This window comes from Perca flavescens, chromosome 2 (genome assembly GCF_004354835.1).
Source record: "Perca flavescens isolate YP-PL-M2 chromosome 2, PFLA_1.0, whole genome shotgun sequence".
NCBI classification, from domain to species: domain Eukaryota; kingdom Metazoa; phylum Chordata; class Actinopteri; order Perciformes; family Percidae; genus Perca; species Perca flavescens.
In genome coordinates this window covers 6953899-6977814 of record NC_041332.1, presented here as the reverse complement: position 1 = coordinate 6977814, position 23916 = coordinate 6953899, and the positions used below count along the sequence as shown (strand labels likewise).

General features: G+C 39.4%; 2 protein-coding genes across 2 annotated transcripts; one reads left to right on the top strand and one right to left on the bottom strand.

The window, feature by feature from the left end:
• The first annotated feature begins 1643 nt into the window (after nt 1-1643).
• On the top strand, nt 1644-14732 carry hyls1 (HYLS1 centriolar and ciliogenesis associated). The gene is made up of 12 exons (XM_028568467.1): nt 1644-1835; nt 2557-2694; nt 3344-3466; nt 3613-3683; nt 4266-4498; nt 6614-6669; nt 9977-10143; nt 10244-10289; nt 10375-10429; nt 10610-10691; nt 11304-11330; nt 13828-14732. Exons 2-12 carry the CDS (start codon nt 2595-2597, stop codon nt 13960-13962), a joined length of 1095 nt encoding a protein of 364 aa, XP_028424268.1. The 5' UTR covers nt 1644-1835; nt 2557-2594; the 3' UTR covers nt 13963-14732.
• Nucleotides 14038-21632, bottom strand: mrpl4 (mitochondrial ribosomal protein L4). Its single transcript, XM_028568517.1, has 9 exons — nt 21382-21632; nt 19930-20011; nt 18207-18378; nt 17982-18033; nt 16526-16643; nt 16188-16294; nt 15556-15665; nt 15407-15480; nt 14038-14273 (listed from the first exon to the last, which is right to left on the bottom strand). The coding sequence occupies exons 1-9, from the start codon at nt 21427-21429 to the stop codon at nt 14128-14130; spliced, it is 909 nt and encodes a 302-aa protein (XP_028424318.1). The 5' UTR covers nt 21430-21632; the 3' UTR covers nt 14038-14127.
• Nucleotides 21633-23916: the final 2284 nt, after the last annotated feature.

Genomic DNA, 23916 nt, shown 5'->3' with positions numbered 1-23916 from the left:
GCTAAAAGTCCTTTTTTCCCAGATTAGACGGGGCTCACGGACGGTCCACCTGTCAGTCTCCCCCCTGACTGAAACCCCACCGCCTGCTGGAAGGGGAGGACGTTAGAAAGTCCTGATTATTCATGAGAAGCCGAGGCTCCACTGCAGGAGAAGGAGGAGGAGGGTACCTCTGCACAAACAGGGTGGAGTGTACTTACCTTTACTTTGAAATTAAATCAAGTTTGATGTTGATGATTCATGTCAGTACAGTGGAAATTGACCATGAGAGAACATTGTTTGATACTGTTCTTTACCTGCCTTCAGGATGTAAACCTTAGTTTTTTTGTAAAACATATTTTTTGCTGTTTAAATGTTTAGAAGATGGAGTTAAAAGAGAAAAGGAGGGCTGGGGAGTTTATATTCAATAGTACAATTAAGCGTTTGTCACATATTTAGTCATTGTAAGTTTATTTTTTAGAATTCTAGCTGATCCAAGAGGCTTTTTAAAGACTTTATTTAGCTTAAGAAGTGGAGGGTTTTCTCAACACAGAAAGGAACATTTCATCCTTCAGTTTATCACAAACATTCAACATCAACACATCTGGAGATATATGGTGTCAAAGCCTCATGGGAGCTGTAGTTCAGACCATAGACTGTATATTATTAACAGTCTATGGTTCAGACAAGATCATAGAGGTGTTTCTAAGTCAAGTCTCAAGTTGGAGGGAAAGTCCAAGTCGGTCAATCCCAAAGCAAACTGGCCATTAGATGGCCATTAGATGATGCATTATTTGAAGCTGTGTTAAAAGTCATTTCTGTGACCATGTCCTTTTATTGCGTAGGACTAAAAGTTAAAGAGACTGCCCTTCCTTTTTTAAATTTTACCAGGTTAAAACTTTAGACTTAAATGTTTATTTAGAAAGAGCTCAAGTCCACGTCTGAACTCAAATGTTATAGCTTTGAAAATAATCATGCCTTTGTTAAAATGAGAAAGGTGGATGTTAAATAAATATAATTTTAGTTAATTTAAGAGACAATGGTCTAAGAAGAGAGAATTTAGCCTAGGTTGTTAGCAGTGGTGGAAAGTACCTAAGAGAAAGTAAAATAAAGAAATAATAAGAGGTATTATAAAACTAAAATAGGGTATAATGTAGTAAACTGTAGTATAACATGATAGATAGATAGATAGATAGATAGATAGATAGATAGATAGATAGATAGATAGATAGATAGATAGATAGATAGATAGATAGATAGATAGATAGATAGATAGATAGATAGATACCTTATTTATCCTGAGGGAAATTTTAGGCATCCAGTAGCTTAGACAACCATAACACAACAAACACACATACACACACATATATCTCACATACATAACAATCACTCACAGAAATTTAAAGAGTTAAAGTTGCAATGGTGGTAGTGCAAAAGAGAACAGTGCAGGGATTGAACAGTGCAATAGGTTATTATTAAATATTAAGTATGACTATAAAAAGACGTGCTCGACAAACAAGAAAAGAAATAATATACGTTACAATATAGATAAATATAGGATAGATAATATAAAACACAATATGTCCTACAGCCGACTATGGGTGGCGCCATAGACATAATATATTATGTCTATGGGTGGCGCTAGATCACTAGATCTCTCACCGCTAAAGAGTAGAACGAAGAAGAAAAGGACCGGAAGTTTGTAGCAGGCGTCCTTTTCAAAGCTCGTTAACGGCTGTTGTCTTGGTGCTGTTGTGTGTTTCGGAACCAGTAAACAATAAAACACGAGCACTACTGATTACAGAACTGGGTTGTTACCGTGATGGATACCGTGTAACAGCAAACTGAGCCTCGTGCAGGTGAGAAAGCAACCCGTTACAAGTTTTTTACTATTTAACATTGTTTATATTTACTGCCTGTTTGGCTGCTAACTGTTAACTTAGCCTTGCTAGCTTCCGTTCACTTTTTTATTTGAGAGCGACGTGCCGACACCCCTTCAGAAATCAGTCACTGTAGGATTGGCTTGCTTATTAACTATTAAAGTAGAAATATTAAACAAAGCTTTTGGGCTATGTACAATCTTAATAGCTTACTGATAAATTGGGCTTGCACAAAAGCCACAACTCATTTTATTTGGTTTTAATAGCAGCTGATAAAGTGTTCACAACGATGGAGATCTTGAGAAGATAAAAAAAAAAGACTCCGTAATGTTACAAGTTAGTAGGGCTGGGCAATATGTCGATATTATATCGATATCCTGATAGGAGACTAGATATCGTCTTAGATTTATATCGTAATATGACATAAGTGTATTCTTTTCCTGGTTTTAAATGCTGCATTACAGTGAAGTGATGTACTTTTCTGAACCTACCAGACTATTCTAGCTGTTCTATTATTTGCCTTTTCCCCACTTAGACATTATGTCCACATTATTGATGATTATTTATCTAAAATCTAAGTGTGAAGATATTTTGTTAAAGCACCTATTGTTAACCCTAGAATATCGCCGCAATATCGGGAGGTATTTGGTCAAGAATATCGTGATATCTGATTTATTTTTTTATATTTGTTTCCCTTCAGGCTTTATGCTACCTCCTTGACTTGAAGCTGAAAACATTATGGACAGTCTGGATTTCTCAGAAGATGAAATTCATGAACAACTAGTGGCCTTGGGCTACAAAAACATACCAAAACACAGGCTGCGTGAATTCAAGCAAGGTTAGGATCTGAAACATGAATGAAACTGAATGTTTGTTGGACATTGATGTTAAAAAAAATTAACTCTTAAAGTGCTCATATTCTGCTCATTTTCCGGTTCATACTTGTATTTAGAGGTTGTATCAGAAGAGATTTACATGGTTTAATTTTCAAAAAACACCATATATTTGTTGTACTGCACATTGCTGCAGCTCCTCTTTTCACCCTGTGTGTTGAGCTCTCTGTTTTAGCTACAGAGTGAGACATCTCACTTCTGTTCCATCTTTGTTGGGAGTCGCACATGCTCAGTAGCTAGGTAAGGACTACTAGCCAGTCAGAAGCAGAGTATGAGAGCGTGCCCTGACAGTACCTAGGTAAGGACTACTAGCCAGTCAGAAGCAGAGTATGAGGGTGTGCCCTGACAGTACCTAGGTAAGGACTACTAGCCAGTCAGAAGTCAGACTTTGGGCTTTTTCACTTTGTAAACCTATATTGTGTGCACACACAAAAACTACATAACACAATGAAGGAAAGGGAAAAAGTCAAAAAGCATAATATGAGCACTTTAAATGATTACATCTCAAAAGGTTGACTACATTGGGGGATAGAATCTTCAGCACCCTTGATTTCCATGTTTTAACTCAGCCTGTCACTCTTCGTGTAATGTCAGATCTTGACGAACTGGTTCGTCACGGAGAATGGAAAAGCCTGGCTTCATCCTCTCAGATAAACCCCGCCAAATCTCAGACGACCACATCTCAGCAGAGTCCTCCTGCCTACACCAAAGAGAAAGGTCAGGGCACTGGGGGATAATAACTGTATTTTTACAACACTTTTCTCTAAACAAAGCATGCCAGCAAACAAGTGAAACAGTTTTAAGATTTTCCATTAAAATGAGTTGTATGACAACTTGGTGAATTCTTTGTTTCTTCTTCACAGTAAGTCAGTGCTACTTACCCTCTGGTGAGGGGTTTTTCTTACATGCCGGACAAGCGGACCATGACAGACATGTAAGTGGTAGCCACACATTGCTCTCATTTTTTTCTTTTATCTGATATAGAGTAATCTTAAACATCAATAACAACACTCAAATTTTAGAATCTGTCTCTCAGAAACGAGAGAGACATTGTTACAAAGAGTTTTCTGAAGAAGAAACACTTGTATATTCCTATAATATTTCTCTAGGTATGTCTGTGGTGCTCTCTGAGGCATTTATTGACCTTATTTTACTCCTATAGTGTTTTATTTCCTATGTATACTAATAATATAATAAATAGAGAATCTGTGTCTGTGTGATTCCTAAAAGTAAGTTTATATCTTAAAAATCTTAAATATGTTTGAAAATGGAGTTAGTAGTTAAAGATCCACCTTCAGAAAAAAATAACTCCTAGTTTAATCTGTATCACCTGGTATGAAACCAGATTATTCTGTGAATTTAGGTGCTTTGTCAATCAAGGGAAGGTTTGTTTTATTGTCAAACAAAATAAAAAATGAAGACAAGATTAACATTTAGGGTGGACAAGCAATCCATTCTATACTTTCAGTATATCAGGCACATATGATTGATTAACTCAATGTATGATTTAACTCAGGTGCTCACCGCCTGTCCGAGCAAAGACCATGGACGGCAGCAGGGAAACTTTGACTCGTACGCTCAACACTCTGTGGCTCTGAAGCGCCGGCTGCCCCCAGGGCCTCCCGGCCGGCTGCAGGTGGAGCCGGATCCTGACGACACCCTCCAACCGCCGCTTAGCGACAGCTGCGATAGCTCCGCATCCATTCCTGAATCCCACAGGGGGCGCTTCATCAAGAGAAAAGTCCTGAGGTAATTTTTAGTAAATAAGACTCGTGTGTTTGTTCATTCAGCTGTTTTCCATTTGTTTATCAAGTTTCAAGTTAACATTCCATGTGTGAAAAGTGGAGCAGAATGAAATATCGTTTCTTTCATAACCGGGATGTCAAACCGACAAAACATATTACAAATCACAAAACATCTTAGGTGTACAGAGAGAACTCAAGAATGAGTGCAATAAATTATTTTAATTTGTTCGAATAAAGTGCACTTGGCAAAGTCATATCTCAGGTATATCCAAACATTTTACTTCATGGCTCATCTGTCAAAGGCAGGTATGCTAAAGATTTTACAGAAAACTGGAAAAATAAACAGACCACGGGATCGACATGTAGAAAGAGACACAGAAAATAGATGCATTTAAAACAATTACATCAGAGTTATGGGTCTGTGACTTCCTTTTAATTTTAAAGATAGTTTACACAAAAGAAATATTATATAAACTATATATAAAGCTGGGCAATATATCAATATTGTGATATGAGAGTAGATATCGTCTTAGATTTTGGATATCGTCATATGGCATAAGTGTCTTTTCCTGGTTTTAAAGGAACACGCCGACTTACTGGGACTTTAGCTCACCGTAACTCCCAGAGTAAGACAAGTCGATACATACCCTTCTCATCTCTTTGCGTGCTGTAACGCTGTCTGACGGTTCCAGCATTAGCTTAGCCTAGCAAAGATCCTGCAGGTAACTGGTTCCAACTAGACTACTGCTCCAAATTGTGACAAAATAACGCCAACATGTTCCTATTTACATGTTGTGATTTGTAGAGTCACAGCGTGTACAAAAAACAACGTAACATGAGACACAGCCATCTTCTAACAGTAAACAAACTGGGAACTATATTCTCAGACGGGCTTGCTGTGAGCATATCACTCCGCCCAAGTACTATATTCTTCCACCTGAGAATATAGTTCCAGGTTTGTTTACGGTTAGAAGACGGCTGTGTCTCATGTTAAGTTGTTTTTTGTACACAATGTAACTCCACAAATCACAACATGTAAATAGGAACATGTTGGTGTTATTTTGTCACTTATTGGGAGCAGTAGGATTGCTGGAACCATTCACCTGCATGTTCTGTGCTGGCCTGATGCCGCTGGAGCCGTCAGACAGCCTTACAGCACGCACGGAGATGAGAAGGGTATGTATCGACTTGTCTAACTCTGGGGGTTACGGTGAATAAGCTAAATTCCCAATAAGTCGTCCTTTAAAGGCTGCATTACAGTAAAGTGATTTTTTTGAACGTACCAGACTGTCGTAACTGTTCAATTATTTGCCTTTACCCACTTAGTCATTATTATTATCCACATTACTGATGATTATTTATCAAAAATCTCATTGTGTAAATATTTTGTGAAAGCACCAATAGTCACCACTACAATATCGTTTTGATATCAAGGTATTTGGTCCAAAATATTGTGATATTTGATTTTCTCCATATCGCCCAGCCCTAATATAAACGCTAACCCCCCTGATAATTTCTACAGGCCAAAATAATGAATGTAAACTTTCCATAAATATGCTATTTAATGTACATTTGGCTGCAAATAATTATCATTTTCAGTATTGATAATCCGTCATATTTTAAGTTAATTTATATACAGTATATAATTTATATAGTGTCAATAATGACACATTTTCATTGAAAAGAGAGCCCAAACTAGTGTCTTAAAAGTTAGTTGTCTGACCAGCAGTCAAAGAAATGCAAATAGTGTTTTTTTTTTTTTTATAGTGATAAAATAATGCAGTATTGAAAATCTGTTTTTGTATTTTTATTTGACGAATGACAATAATTGACCCAAGTTGTCGCTCCTTTTCTGTGGATCGGTTGTGTGACACATAGAATAAAGAGACACATTTAAAGTAGCTTTAAATTTACTTTATTGCTCACTGACAACTTAAGATTTGAATTCATCATGAAGTGACTTGTCACATAAGGATAACAACAACTGTCTATATAAAAGAAAAGAGAGTGGATCCCGAAGAAAAACCTGTGTAACTGCTCAAACCGGAGCTTTTTACTTCCTTAAGATCATCTTTGATGGAAATGTAACAAATACTGTTGTATTTTTCTCTCCCTACAGGAAACATAAAGGCCAATCACTTGTCTGCGATGAATCCATCTACAGTGAAGACTCAGGTAATCTATTATATCTAAACTTACCCTATCTATCTTTAGCAACATCAACACATTCTAAAATCATGTCAAATTAAATCAAATGGAGACTTTTAGGTGACAATAGACTGGACCAGCATAAAATAGTAATTTCAGTAATATAATATATACATATTTATTGTCCCACAAGAAGTAATCATTTTTGCAGCAAGCAAAATAAATACATAAAATTAAACAATAAACCCAATTAAAACATAGACAAACTGAATACCGAGGGGTCCTGGTGGTTGAGTGATTACTACATCCCAGTGCCAAGTTCCTGTCACTCTTTTCAAATGGATAAAATAATATTGAATCGAATAAAAGGAACAAACACAAAGAAGCGGAGGTGTCACCAGCAGTTTGAGCTGTCTCAGCATTGAGACGAGGCTCAGCAGGAGACGGAGCTCCTGGATCCTCCTTAATCCTCTTAGCTCCTTGGTTAAGCCCTCTGCCTCCACAGATCACACACACCTCGGCACGAGTGCAAGTCGTCAACATGTACAAAACGTACGGCACTCCGTGGGATGATGAGGGCGACGACAAGACTTCACTTAACTCCTCTTTTTGGTCTGATGGAGAGCGTCAAGAGGAGGAGGAGGAGGAGGGGGAGGTGGAGGAGATTGAGCGAGTGATTGGCAAGAAAGAGTCCACACCTGTCGGTAAAACCGAGGACTCTTACCAGGAGGCTTCAGAGAAGATAATTGGCGAAGAAAAGTCCAAACCTGTCAGTGATGCAGAAGACTCTTACCAAGAGGCTATAGAGGAAGAAGAGTCCAAACCTGCTGGTTATTCGGAGGACTCTTACCAGGAGGTTTCAGAGAAGGTGGAGATTAAGCGAGTGATTGGCAAAGACGAGTCTAAACCTCTTGGCGATGCAGAAGACTCTTACCAGGAGACTTCAGAGGAGGAAGAGGAGGAGATTGGGCGAGTGATCAGCGAGGAAGATTCCAAACTTGCTGGCGATTCAGAAGACTCTTACTCGGAGGATTTAGAGGAGGAAATCGAGCGAGTGATCAGCGAGGAAGAGTCTAATCCTGTTGGGGATGCAGAAGACTCCTACTCGGAGTCTTCAGACGAGGAGATTGAGCGAGTGATCAGCAAGGAAGAGTCCAAACTTGTTGACGATGCAGAAGACTCTTACTCTGATGCTTCAGAAGAGGAAGAGTCCAAACTTGCTGGTTATTCAGAGAACTTTTACCAGGAGGCTTCAGAGGCGGTGGAGATTAAGCGAGTGATTGGCAAGAAAGAGTCTAAACCTCTTGGCGATGCAGAAGACTCTTACCAGGAAACTTCAGAGGAGGAAGAGGAGGAGATTGGGCGAGTGATCAGCGTGGAAGAGTCTAATCCTGTTGGCGATGCAGACGACCCTCATAAGGAGGCTTCAGAGGAGGAAAAGCCTGAACTGAGCAACCAGGTCAACGTCAGCAGGGATACTTTGGAAGGTGGAAGCCGCCGCGATGATGAAGAAAGCTGTGGCAGCAGTTCCGATAGTCCAGCTCAGAGTCTGATGACGTCTGGCTACGGCACGTACAGACCAGAGGAGCAGGAGGGAGGAGACTACAGGGACGACCACACCATAACCGAGTTTGATCAAGACAGTCGGGGAGATCTGTCTGAGGTAAGAGACGACGAAGACGACGACCATTCGCTGTGCAGCTTTGCCGGGTTTCACGTGGAAGCCACGGTGCCAGACTACATCGAGACGTGTCCACCGGGCGTGTTAGCGGACGCCGAGCCTGAAGCTAACGTGGCGCGTTGTGCAACCGATGACTTGTACAAAGAGGTGGACATCGCAGACGTGAAACCAGGAGAAGATAACGACCAGACTGATGGGAAATCTGAAGATGTACGTGCAGCGTCCGACAATGAAGTAACAAACGCAACATCAGAGGAACGACAATTTTACAGCAATGTAGTTGAAGACCATTCAGATGGGAATCATTTGGAAGCAGGGTGTGATGACGAAGGGGGAGAACAATATGAAAGGCTAGAGGAAGAGGTGCAGGACCCTAAAGAAGAGAAAGCCAGTGAGGACAAAGTGGAGTCAGAGCATCCAGACGAGTCTTCACGCAACGAGGACATCAAGTTTATCGACTCCAAAGTGGATTTCAGACGAATGACGTTGGACAAGATGTGTGAGTGGGAAGGAAACCTCAGACAGAAGAAGGGTAAATGGTTTTCTTTCTCTGTGTTGCTGACCCTTTACTTTAAAACGGTGTCAACGTTAGGTTGTTAAAGTTTGTGGAATTACTTCATCCCAAATAACCTCTCAGATTGAAATATAGCTCATTGCCTTAAACATCCATACCAACTTGACCTTGATTCGTTTCTGTTTCTGCGAGATTTACTGGTTTGAAATCTTGTAATTTAAAACATGTTATGCAGTCGAAGGTGTTTACTTTCATCCTCACTACTCCAACTTTAAACATAGCCTAACTGTTCTTTTTGGCCAACAGCATGTCATAGGTCAATGTGATTTTTCTATTGTTGAAGCATGTACAAAGATGTGTCTCTCTTTTTTAATTTGGACCTCAAACAAATGTTTCAAGTCTGTTTGATTCAGAAACCCAAAATAGTTCAGGTCTGTATTAATATTTTGTGAACTAGACAGGTTACCAGCACAGAATCGGAAGGCAAAGGTTTCATAAAGAATATTTTAAGATTTAAAAAAAAATCAAGACAATAATTAAGCAAACTTGCAGTGAGAATTAGCCATAATAAAAGATTGAGCAGATATCACAGATACAGTAGCAGACTAAACATTGTCTGTGAAGGTTCTCAGTCATCCAGGTCATAGTTCTCCAAGAAAGGGTTCAAATCAAGGTGCTTCGAGACGTTTTGTCTCTTATCTGAGAGACTTCTTCAGTTCTGATTCAGCGATGGAGAAACCAGCTATTTAACCTCTGTGGGGTTTTGGATAGATAGAGTTAAATGGATTATATGTCTCAAAGCAAAAAGAAAAATAATCGCCTAGATGATTTTTAGTAATCAAATTACTCAGGTTACTCAATTAATTGTTTCAGCCCTGGTCATTGGAGACAGCAAAAGTCAAGTCTGAACGACTATCGTAGACCTTCACATGAGGCCAAATGTGAGCGTTTGTTTAGTTTCAGACTAAACGGAGGCAGCCTGACATCTGAAAGTTTACTAGCCTGAATCCTCCGACCAGCTGGAAAACTCTGATCAGACTGAATACGTTTTGTTCTCTGGCAATTGTGACGCTAAAGGAAGTTAAAAACAAAGCCAGTTAAAATCCTAATAATCTGATTTGAATCTTGTTTCTTTGCAGATGCAGCGAGCTGTCTGGAGGAGCGACTCGCCGATCTTCGGTTGTCCTCGTCTGCTCAGCGCGACTTTGAGACTGAGCACGACGACGTCCCCAGTCAGAGTGAGACCCGGGCCTCGGAGACAGAGGGACTCTCTTTCAGCGCCTTTGAATCCTACATAAGAGGCATGGTGGGTAATGTAGTCTCCAGGAGAGTGGTGGCAGATACACTTTCCACTGTTTGTGTCCGATAAAATGGTATGAATTTACTGTTGTTTTGATTTTGGGCAGACTCAAAGTCAAAGTGATGGCGACCTCAGGCCCAAACCCAAATCCTGTAAGTCAACCAATGTTACAATTCATGTTATGGTTTTTATGGCATTGAACCATTTTATAATGTATCGAATGTTTTTATATTTCAGTCATCCGACCAGTGATGAGTCAGCAAACCATAAAGAAGACAGACCCGGTGGCCAAGTAAGTTTAAAAGCATGAAAATGACTCAAAACTACCTGTACACAGGACTCCTACCTGGATAAAATATGGAGAGAGTTCTGCTAAAATGAACTTGGAACCACAAGATACAAAAATGTGTTTATTCCCATTAGATCCATGTTGGTCTGTTGGTTGACCTGTGTGGTTGTCTCATCTCTGCAGGTATTTCCAGTATAAGCAGCTCTGGGAAATGTTTAAACTTCCAGGAGAAAAGGACAGGAGAGATCTCCGCTGGGAGATAAGGGTATGAAAACCTATCCTCATATCATCTTCTTCTTCTTCTTCTTCTTCTTCTTCTTCTTCTTCTTCTTCTTCTTAATGGTATTTGCAAGTTTCCTCCACGCCTGAAGGAAAACAACCAATCAGAGCCGAGGAGTCTAACGCAGTGTGCTTTGTTTTGGCTCCACTTGGTCACAAACATTCTCAGTTTTCAGCGAAACAGTAACTAACATGTTTCTGAAAACAGAATCTTGATTCGTGATTGATCAGCGCTGCCTAGTTTTACAGTTTGACCGTAGTTCACGAGCAGTCATTGGCGCAGCGTTGGAGACTCCTCGGCTCTGATTGGTTGTAGGAAACGTGCAAATTCCTTTTAGGAGCTCTAGGGAGACAGGGGAACGTGATTTCTTTAGAATAATTATCTGATTCATGTATTACTTCCAGGATATAGTGATAGTTTGACCAAATTTGACAAATCCTTTTTTATTTTATAAAAGTTACCTACTGCACCTTTAAGTACATATTGCTGATAATACTTTTTCCACCTGTTAAAAAAGAACAAGTTGGTATTCAGTTGTTTCTTAACAATGTTTTTTTTTTAATGTTTGGCTCTCACAAGTTTTGCTTTTGTTTTTAGGAACGACTTGCATACCAGCCTCCACCAGTAAGTAGCTTACCAAATATTTTCTGTAAAGCTGCGCTAGGCAACATGTTCTGTGTTAAAAATATTTGTAGCTGTTTAAATCACAAGTTAGACATTTGTGTGAGGAGAGTGGGGAGAGAGAGAAGTTAAAGTATTTTGTTGGCTTCTTGAGCCGTGTGTTTCCAATGCGCACATTGGTTAGAATTACGTTTTCATATTTTTTATTTTATCTCACGATCGTACCATTGCCAGGGTTGCAACTTAAATAATAAGCTAAAGCAATGTCCGTTTATAGAAAGCACAAGTGTAATTATGGTCAGATCTTGTGCCTAACTGCTGAGGAAGTGATATTAATAAGCGTTGTGATTCACGTATTTGCAGCGTTGGTTGTTAGGTTAGGTGAAGCCGGGTAACTGAAATAAATCCAGAGCATGTTGATCTTGATTCGTAGTACAGGCCTCTGGTCTTACCTAAATGTAATTATGACTTACCTTCAACAGTTATTCACTTTTCCACTAAGCATGGTGGCTTGGCTTACATTTTCTAAGGTGGCTTTAAAACCAGAACAATAGGTGCATATGTTAAACTGCCAGTTTGTGTACTTGCGTTATGGCCACATTAAGATGCTATATTTACTTATTTACATACTTTTTGTTGTTGCAGAGGAGCTGATCACACGGTACAGCAATTACTATTAACACATCTTTGTTGTAACAAGTGCACCAATAGAAAACATTTAATTAAGAGTCACTTCTGCACCCCAGAATTACTAGTTTATACATTTGCAGTCCTTTTTAATTACTGATAATGAAATACAGTGAGGAAAATAAGTATTTGAACACCCTGCTATTTTGCAAGTTCTCCCACTTGGAAATCATGGAGGGGTCTGAAATTGTCATCGTAGGTGCATGTCCACTGTGAGAGACATAATCTAAAAAAAAAAATCCAGAAATCACAATATGATTTTTTTAACTATTTGTATGATACAGCTGCAAATAAGTATTTGAACACCTGAGAAAATCAATGTTAATATTTGGTACAGTAGCATTTGTTTGCAAGTACAGAGGTCACACGTTTCCTGTAGTTTTTCACCAGGTTTGTACACACTGCAGGAGGGATTTTGGCCCACTCCACACAGATCTTCTCTAGATCAGTCAGGTTTCTGGGCTGTTGCTGAGAAACACGGAGTTTGAGCTCCCTCCAAAGATTCTCTATTGGGTCCACTCCTTGGTTATCCTGGCTGTGTGCTTTGGGTCATTGTCATGTTGGAAGACCCAGCCTCGACCCATCTTCAATGCTCTAACTGAGGGAAGGAGGTTGTTCCCCAAAATCTCGCAATACGTGGCCCCGGTCATCCTCTCCTTAATACAGTGCAGTCACCCTGTCCCATGTGCAGAAAAACACCCCCAAAGCATGATGCTACCATCCCCATGCTTCACAGTAGGGATGGTGTTCTTGGGATGGTACTCATCATTCTTCTTCCTCCAAACACGGTTAGTGGAATTATGACCAAAAAGTTCTATTTTGGTCTCATCTGACCACATGACTTTCTCCCATGACTCCTCTGGATCATCCAAATGGTCATTGGCTAACTTAAGACGGGCCTGGACATGTGCTGGTTTAAGCAGGGGAACCTTCCGTGCCATGCATAATTTCAAACCATGACGTCTTAGTGTATTACCAACAGTAACCTTGGAAACGGTGGTCCCAGCTCTTTTCAGGTCATTGACCAGCTCCTCCTGTGTAGTTCTGGGCTGATTTCTCACCTTTCTTAGGATCATTGAGACCCCACGAGGTGAGATCTTGCATGGAGCCCCAGTCCGAGGGAGATTGACAGTCATGTTTAGCTTCTTCCATTTTCTAATGATTGCTCCAACAGTGGACCTTTTTTCACCAAGCTGCTTGGCAATTTCCCCGTAGCCCTTTCCAGCCTTGTGGAGGTGTACAATTCTGTCTCTAGTGTCTTTGGACAGCTCTTTGGTCTTGGCCATGTTAGTAGTTTGGATTCTTACCGATTGTATGGGGTGGACAGGTGTCTTTATGCAGCTAACGACCTCAAACAGGTGCATCTAATTTAGGATAATAAATGGAGTGGAGGTGGACATTTTAAATGCAGACAAACAGGTCTTTGGGGGTCAGAATTCTAGCTGATAGACAGTTGTTCAAATACTTATTTGCAGCTGTATCATACAAATAAATAGTAAAAAAAATCATATATTGTGATTTCTGGATTTTCTTTTTTTAGATTATGTCTCTCACGGTGGACATGCACCTACGATGACAATTTCAGACCCCTCCATGATTTCCAAGTGGGAGAACTTGCAAAATAGCAGGCTGTTCAAATACTTATTTTCCTCACTGTATATGTGAATAAGAACAGCTGTGCAGTGTGTTCAGCTCTACTGAAACACAAAGTCAGTGTCTACAACTTTACAAGAGAGAAATATAAATACTGAGACAGCAAAAATAGAACTTTTAGTATTTAGTAGATTAAGTCTTGATTTGTTCTGTGTTGCAGCCTAAACCTCGGAGGGTGTATGTGCCAAACACCTACATCGTGCCAACAGAGAAGAAGCGCTCGGCCCTCCGTTGGGAGATCAGGAACGATTTGGCTAACGGGCTCCCTCCACACAAATTCAGTCATCGATTTTAGGTCTTTTACTCTCCACGTGCCTTTTTAGGTCATTTTAATACAACTTTGTGTGTTTTATTTTTTTAATCATTGACATTATTTATTTATTTTTATTTTTTGTGAAACATAATAAACTCAAAGAAAACATTGCAGTCAGTGAATATATTACAGGTAATTTGGTGTCTTCTACGGGAAGTCTGAGTAGGGCAGTTTAAACGGGTACAGGGGGGTGTAGCGCTGGTCGTGCCAAAGCAGCTTGTCTTCCAGAAACTTGATGGTTTCCAGAGTGAGGACGACAGCTTCATGTTTCAGCATGCTGTGGACATTCAGACCTGGCAGAGAACAGACAAAAAAACAAACATCCGTTTACTTCTACAGAAGCTTAAAATCATAGCGCTCCCCCTTAATTTGCGACACGATAGGAGTGCATTACTTCATGCTTTTCGATTGTCCTTAAAGGCTGATGTAGCTGCCAACCTCAAACCTACTGAAGTTTTAAATAATGGCGTCATTATGTGTGTCGTCAAAGTGATGCTCGGAGTTCCACTATTTGATGATGCAAATTATTTGCCTGCTAGTATTAGCTTGTTAGCGAAATTATCATTCGGACAAATGCAGTGTCACAGAGTAAACTTTTTTAAAAGGTGTTACAATCAGTTGTTTTCCGCATCAAGAAAATCAGAACTGAGGGTGAAAACAAGAGTGCCGATTCTTTAAAGAGTGTTATATAGAGCCAGGATGTTGGCACTAAAGTATCTTTCACAGAAAAATAAAATGGGCATTACAAATTATATTTTGACTGTTTTCTTCATGTAACTCTTATTTCAATGAGTTTTGTCAGTTTGAGTAATTGTGTGAATGCTAATTCAGCAGTATTATCAGATTTTTTTTTTTTTTCCCCATTCGATTTCTGTTCGCCTTCTGCATACTTTCAGCTACAAAAAACGTTCAGCTCTTTAAGGACATCTGTGCTTGTATTCAACTTTTCTCCACCATTTAGTTTTTAAAAGTCAATGAAGAAATCTTTAAATCCGCTTCAGGCTTCTTCCACTTCTAAATGCTACTCCTCCCACATACTTTCACCTACACACGTCATTCAAACTTTCAACTAGTCACAAAACCTTCAGCTATTAGAAAATGATTCAACTTTTTTTATATATTTTACAGTTTTTGTGTTATCACTGTTTAACGTTAGTTAATTTTTTTAGGGCTGCTCAGTTGGTGATGGCAAAGTTACAGTGCAGAGGACATTGTCTTAATACTCAAACCATTTATACGTCAAAATGTACGCAGAAAGCTAAAATAAATAAAAAAATAGTTCTAATGCCTGTTTCATTTCCACAAATTAAATGGGAAGTAACAGTTATCAGATGTTCAGCCCACAGAGACGAGTGCAACAGAGCTTTACGAGAAAAGTTGGTGCATTACGTCACCTCTTTAGAGAAAATACTGAGCGCTAACTTACCGATGGCTGGAATGATGTTCACCGTCTTCAAACCCGCTGTTGCCTGGAGGATGTTTTCAGGAAACTCTTCACCTCTGAAAGCAACAAGAACAACGTCAGCACTGAGCGAACCGATGAAGTCTGTTTGAAGCCTCACTGATCCTACTCACACGTCGACTATTAACAGCGACTCTCCCCAGTGTTTGTGTCTGATGAGGTCCAGCAGGTACTGCGGGTCGGGTGAGGGGATGTTCAGAGAGTCCACAATGTGAAGGTATTGCTGGAAAAATACAGAATATTTAGTTCAACATGGGCTCAGCATTTCAAAGTAAAAGAAAAAACAATTGAGCTGAAACTATTGTTAAAAATAATCATCAGTTTGTCTTTCACTGGTTCCAGCTTCTTAAATGCTTTTGTTTGTCATATTTAACCATGACTGAGAAAACGAGTAATACAATTTTTTATTTTCAACAATTTTCAGATTAAATCCGTAAAAATTTAATTGTTAGTTCAAGTTGATATGAGGTAGTTTTTAAAACAAGCCAATGGAAATTAATATAAAATTGTAGAGTATGTCATAGTATTCCTTAAAAATGTATACTATAGTATGTAGTAACAAAGTCATACTATGGTATGTGAAATAGTAATTTCTAAATGACCCTTGTGAGGAGAAAGTACTACTACTACTACTCTGTGCCTTTTTAATAGTGTCCTGTTCCCCATTAACCCCAGAGCACAGTAAATACATGTTTATGCTATTTTAAACACTGGCAGACTAAACAGACACAAAGGTTTCAGTTACCTGGGCCATCTTGGAGCTCAGAGCCACTTTGAGTCCTTGCACTCGAACTTTCATGGGCAACATGTAGAAGTAACTGGTCGGCCCTCTGGGTCCGTTCGCCACGCCGCCTGAGAGAAACACATCGGCTGTCAGACTGACATCCAACCTGAGAATTGCTCGAGATCACACAACCGCAGGAAGACAAACTGTTTGTCTCCAATGATGATATTGCGGCAGTAAAAGCGCACTGGACTCTAGGCATTTGTTTGGGAGCTCTCCAGGACAGCACTGATTTTTGAAACATTAAAATAATAAATGAAGATTATGAATAGAGCACACAGTCCAAAAGAAACAGTCACCTCCTTTCCACAACGGTGATCGGATGCTTCCGTGACGAGCTCTTCCACTTCCTTTCTGTTTCCATGGTTTCCTGCCTCCACCTCTGACCTCTGACCTGATCTTTGTGCTGGCGTGACTCTGACAGATCAAAACAACCGTTACTGAAGTGAATATTAGAGTTCTGTTATTTCAGGGATCATCCTCTCTTAATCCAAACATATGAATAGTTTCATAAGAGCAGTAGACCAGACACGCATTAATATTGGTTTTAATTTTAACAGTACTGCGCGGCAAAAGAAAACTTAACTATAAGTGATAACATAGGACAAAAAGTTTTGAAGCCAATGTCAGATATTCATATGAACTTTCTGCATAATACATTTTGACACTAAACTTAACTGCTGCAATTGTTTTTAGGCTTTTAAAAAAAGATTATAATTTTAATCCGTTGATAATACTGCAGTTGAATTAAGAGAAATGCCTGTTCCATGACTAAGCAGTAAAAATGAGATTTGACTGATAGAATTGGACTTTAAAAGGTGATATTTAATGTGATACCAACAGTATAAATATGTACCAGTTAGGGCTGCCACCTCTTAGTCGTTTAGTCGACTAATCGGTCGTTTTGGTCTTAGTCGACTAAGATTTCTTTAGTCGATTAGTCATTTTTTATGCTTATTCATGCTTAATTACTTATTTCCAAGAACCTTCTGAGCACATTTATGGTAAACACAAGATTTAAAGTGGTGCTTTTGCAGGATTAATTGTGGAGAAACTCAGTTTTACAGGTGGTTAATTAACTACATTTATATTGTGCTTTTTTAGTCTTAACCACCTCTCAAAGCGCACAGCTCTGTCAATTAAATCAACTAATCGATTAGTCGACAAAATTGTATAAGTGTTAGTCGACTAAGAATTTCTTTAGTTGAGGACAGCCCTAGTACCAGTAACTGGTTTAAATTAGCATTAAAGGCTTTAATGCTAATGATCATAATATATGTATCAATCTCTATTAAATAATTAATAATAATTCCTCATGTTTTATATCATTGTTGAGATGAAGCCTAAATGTGTCCAGAATTGATCAACCAATCAGACTTTTTTTGTATAGCATTTTTCATACATATCCAATGTAATCCTAAATGTTGAAAAAACGCTATCATAAATCTCATCATTGTACAGTGAGGAAACACCAGTGGCAGGATTAGAAATGGATAAAAAACTTGTTACATACCAACATACACCAAGACGTAAAACAGGCTAAAATGCACAGATCAATAAATAAAGCTTAAAAAGGTCCTATGACATGGTGCTTTCTGGATGCTTTTATATAGGCCTTGGTGGGGGGGTCTTTAATTTGCTTTTAAAAGTATCAACATTCTCTGCTTCCCTCAGGAATCATCATCTCACAAAACATAAATAACAACTGACAACCGCCAGCACAAACGTTTCAAAAGTAGGGAATCTGTAACTTACAATTCTTTTATAGTTTCTCTGCCATGTTTCAACCTCGTGGAGGATATCGAGCCTGAGAGGAGAGAGAGGAAAGGACACGTTCAGGATTCACACAGACTTTTCTTTTGTGGCTGGATTTAAAGATTTGTGTTGGTGTTACGCAGGATGGAAGTTCACTAGGCGCAGAACTGACAACCCTTTCCTGGGGATAAGGTGAAGGCTTTATGGATGTCAACTCATCTTTACCTCGGATGCACGGCGAAGACATCCGGGTGGAGCTGAGCCAGACCCAGCGGCTCGCTGTCCGGCCTCGCCAGAGTCTCCACCCACGTCTGGACGGGGCTCAGATGAGCTGGAACGACAGCGTCGCACTTCCTCAGGACAGGCAGGGAGCAGTCTGCAGGAGGAGGAGGACGCCCTGCAGGAGGAAACACAACGCCAGTCAGTGATGGATGGCTTCAGACAATCAATAATAATATCTATCGATATTAAAATGAGACACCCGACTAGAGAAATGGTTCTAGTGAGCAGTGGTTTGTAACAGCGACAGTGGGAACTGTAGCTGTCGGGAGAGTTTTATTTGTCCCATGGTAGTCTGGATCAACAGAGGTACATTTGGGCCAGAGTTCAGGCTTTGGCCCTCATCCTCCACCTTCTGTGTTTTTCTGTTCTCAAAATCCCTTCGCCACGGGAAACAACAAACTACTTTGAGCTAGCAAGCAACACGCTGAAAATGGCAAATTCTGGAGACATTTTGAAGCGTGCAATAAGACAGGTCTGATTGGTTCTTTCTTTATGTCTCTTATGGAAGTGACTGGGGTCATTCATGTGTAAGGCAACATCAGGCTCGTCTTTAACATTGCTTTCCTAACGTTGTCAAAACTAACAATGCATAGATTTTAATGTACCAAATTTTTATGTATTATTAAAAGGTCCACTGTGTAGGAATTTCTCCCATCTAGCGGTGAAATTGTATTTTGCATTCAAACCAATAGTGCTTTCTAGCGCCTCGCTTTTTCAAATGCGCGTTGCAACGACGTTATGTACCAAGAAGCTATGACAACATGTCTTCCAATTTTTTTGGCGACGAGGATTCCTTCTCCTGTGGCTCGGCAAAAGTCTGATCCTCCGTTATGAACTAAAGGGCAGTGCAGGCTTTCACATTTGCCGGGGCGGTGACAAGCGCCTCTCACTGATCTCCTTCTCCGTTTCAGCTGGTTTCAGTCACGTGACGCTGGCTCTAAACGAAAACGCGTTGTGGACTAGCACTTTATATCTCTCACGCAATATCCCCCCCCCCATTATGGCCACGCCAATACCCACTCTTCAATAGCTACTATTGGCCAGGCGCCCATGCTTAGGTAAGGTAATGTAACCTGATTTGTTCAGTTCCTATCCCCTGACCAATCGGCTATCCTAACCTTAACCACTCGAGGTCAAATGCCTAACCCCAACCAATCGACCACTATGGCGATGCCAAGTGGATCTTGGTGTGGCCATAGTGAGATTCGTAAATACAGATAAGAAATTCTTCGCTTACGAGGATAAGTCAGATCATTGGCAGAGGTCATTTTACACCAATGAGGACATATTTATGAATGAAGACATTGATTTTAGCTAATAAAATACTTAAACCACTACACAGTGGACCTTTAAAAAAGTAATAAATCGTGCACCAGCAACTTGGTAAAAAAAATCTCAACAATTAGCAGGAATTTCAATGCAAGTGTAAACCTGTTAGCAACAAATTGGTCAAGACTTTTTTTATTTTTTATTGAATAGATAGGCCCCATTATCTAGATAACCAATCCAACTATTTAAGTAAGTATTGGCCGGTATCAGTATCAGATCGGTGCATCCCTAAAGATAATGGATATTGGTATAAAATAGCGAAAACAATTTCAATCACCACATCAGCTGACAAGTTTAGATAGAATCCATAGTTACAGTTACAGAAGTTTGGACTGACTTAATCTGGCAGGATCCACAAGGTTGGTGGGCAGCAGGAGGTTGGGAGGCAGAGCGCTCTCTCCGGGGAAGGAAGAGGCAAACTGAGGAGGAGGAAACTCAGAGTTAGTGAAGCAGCAAGTCAAAGGCTGATATTAACGTTCAAACAGGAACTGCAAATATTTCACATTTCTACTGGATAAATTATAGTATTAAGTATGATTAGACTCCATGTCTGTCAGCACTGCATTTCTAAATAAGTAGTAAAGATACAAAATACATTGTCAAATAATCAGAACTGTAACACTACACTCAACTCACGATTCAATTCACCATTTTACGTTTCTGACAGCTGTGAATTATAGGTGTTAATTTACAAGCTCTATCACAATACGATATTATATCGATTCTTTGGACAATGATACGATATTTGCTGATGTCTTAAAGTCTGTCACGATACGATTTTGATTCAATTCAGGGGCCTGCGATGGATATGAGACAATACCAAATGCCCATTTACCACAGTTCGATTTACAGTACAGGCCAAAAGTTTGGACACGCCTTCTCATTCAATGTGATGATATGGGGGTATGGTGAAGGGTATGTGATGATGTGGGGGTATGGTGAAGGGTATGTGATGATGTGGGGGTATGGTGAAGGGTATGTGATGATGGGGGGGGCATGGTGAAGGGTATGTGATGATGTGGGGGTATGGTGAAGGGTATGTGATGATGTGTGTAGGGGGGGGTCTATTTTAATTCCAAAGGCCAAGGGAACTTTATCAGGATGCATAGTATCCTGGATCCATGTAATAACTGGCCTTTAAAAATAAACATCTGCCTGCCTCTATGGGAATTTAACATAGGAGTGTACTCACTTATGCCCCCTGTATTTTAAGGAAGAACCTTTATTTATTTATTTATTTACGATACATTATTCATTCACAAAGAAAATTGGTGTCCTTAAAGGTTGGATTTTTCCAATTTTTTTTAATTAAGGCATTAAGATCAATTTCCAAAAGATGATTTTTTTATTCCTCTTTTTAGTCAACTTTAGCATGAGTGTATTCACTTATGCTGAGCACTGTATTAAAAGAGTCAAAATGAGCCTTAACCTTAAACATCTACAGTAGTAAAATGCAACATACACATTAATGCAGCAGGAATATTAATCCAGAAACATACGATATAATAATAGGAAAACACTGACAGGGAACCTTTTGCTGCACAATTATACCGGTACTTTTGTTTCAAGTAACGTTACATTTAGCTGATATATCGTACCCACATAAAGGCTTTGAATGCAGCTGTAATGGAGTATTTTCACACCGTGGTATTACTACTTTTAGGTAAGTACTGTCTGTGAATACTTCCTCCACCACTATTATGTGCAGCTGATATGAACAGGAGTTCATTTAAATTACATAGTAACAGCTCCCATGTTGAGACGGCTGCAGGTTAAACGTTAAACTCACCCTTTTAGCGACTCCTCTGCAGCAAACCACCAGAGTACACCGAAACATCTCGCTTCTGTTGTCTTCCGCAGTCACACGCGCACAATTAATTTGCTCTTAAATCGTTAAAAATACACATTATAAAAGGACTCGACTCTTCGCAGCATGAAAGGTCGTGGTGGCTTTCCCCGTGTCGTGTGTTGGCGCGTGTTGATGACGTAAAGCGGGACTAGTTGTGACACCTAGCGGTTGGAGTGCTTTAGAAAAACCTCCAACAAGATGGTTTAGTGGTCCCCTAATACTGCATCTGAAGTATCTTTTATATAGACCTTAATGGTCCCCTAATACTGTATCTGAAGTCTCTTTTTATATAGGCCTTAGTGGTCCCCTAATACTGTATCTGAAGTCTCTTTTATATAGACCTTAGTGGTCCCCTAATACTGTATCTGAAGTCTCTTTTATATAGACCTTAGTGGTCCCCTAATACTGTATCTGAAGTCTCTTTTATATAGGCCTTAGTGGTCCCCTAATACTGTATCTGAAGTCTCTTTTATATAGGCCTTAGTGGTCCCCTAATACTGTATCTGAAGTCTCTTTTATATAGACCTTAGTGGTCCCCTAATACTGTATCTGAAGTCTCTTTTATATAGACCTTAGTGGTCCCCTAATACTATATCTGAAGTCTGTTTTATATAGACCTTAGTGGTCCCCTAATACTGTATCTGAAGTCTCTTTTATATAGACCTTAGTGGTCCTCTAATACTGTATCTGAAGTCTCTTTTATATAGACCTTAGTGGTCCCCTAATACTGTATCTGAAGTCTCTTTTATATAGACCTTAGTGGTCCCCTAATACTGTATCTGAAGTCTCTTTCCCGAAATTCAGCCTCGGTGCAGAATTACAGCCACTAGAGCCAGTCCCACAATGAGCTTTCCTTAGGATGTGCCATTTCTGTGTCTGTGGCTATTGAGGAGGAGAGAGGGGGGGGCAAGGTGGAGGGTGGGGGTGTGGCCTTGATCAACTGCCACTTTGCTCGTTTGAAAGCCATGATGTCTCTCTCTCTCATGGGTGGGCCAAATTCTCTGGGCAGGCAAAGCAGAGAAAGGGGAGGTAACCTTGCTCCTTATGACTTCATAAGGAGAAGATTCCAGATCGGCCCATCTGAGCTTTCATTTTCTCAAAGGCAGAGCAGGATACCCAGGGCTCGGTTTACACCTATCACCATTTCTAGCCACTGGGGGACCATAGGCAGGCTGGGGGGAACGCATATTAATGTTAAAAAACCTCATAAAGTGAAATTTTCATGCCATGGGACCTTTAACAGAAATGTTTAAAATGTTTCTTGAAGGATACATATGCGTATGTATCCTTCAAGAAACATTTTAAACACTCACATGCCTACATCATTTCATTTAAATAGATACTGTTAGTAGTGGAAATAACTAAGTACATTTACTTAAGTACGAATTTGAGTTACTTTACTTGAGTATTTCCATTTTATGCCACTTAGACTTCTACTCCACTACATCTCAATGAGAAATATTGTACTTTGTACTACATTTATCTCATACCTTTAGTTATTTTCAGATTTATATTAATAATACAAAATATTGAATCAACTAATAAATCATGACGTATTATTATAGGTTGCGCTACCCAACAGTTTAAAGTAAGTCATTCTAACTCCCCTTTTACCAGATGCATAGAATATAATAGTCTTCATTGTCATTGTACAAGTAAAACGAAATGGGATGCAGTCTTATAAGTGCAAAACATCAGCAAAAGTGTAAAACAGGTGAATAAATAAATATGAAAGAGCCTTATAGTGTCACTATATAAATATATAAAAGACAGACATTATCTGGGTTGAGATGGATCTTAGTACTGTATGTTCTGGGCTTTTTTGAGGCAGCGGGTACTGTAAATATCATCCAGGTATGGAAGAGGGCAGCCAATGATATTCTGGGCCGCCCCTCTCATCTTGATAGAATATTAAAGCAATACACATTAATGCATCAATAATTATTATCCAGTAATATAATGTATATGATTCTGAAATGGCCCATTCTGCATCATGAGTACTTTTACTTTTTGTACTTTAAGTATATTTTGATGCTTATACTTTTGCACTTTACTTAAGTAACCATTTGAATGCAGGACTTAGACTTGTAACAGAGTATGTCTACACTGTAATACCGCTACTTTTACTTAAGTAAAATATCTGAATAGTACTTCTTCCACCACTGAATGCACTCAAGTACTGTATACTTAAGTACACATTTGAGGTACTTTTCTTGCTATTTTCTATTTTGACTCCACTATAGTTCAGAGCGAAATATTGTTCTTTTTACTTCACTACATTTATCTGACAGATTTAGTTACTAGTTACTTTTCACATTAAAAACAAAACACATAAGGAGCTAATAGAATATGTTTCGTCATAAATTAATCTACCCAACAGTTTATACAGTACGAGTACAGCTGAAACGATTAGTCAATTAATTGATCAGTTGATTGACAAAAATTTATTGGCCACCATTTTGATAATCTTTTAAG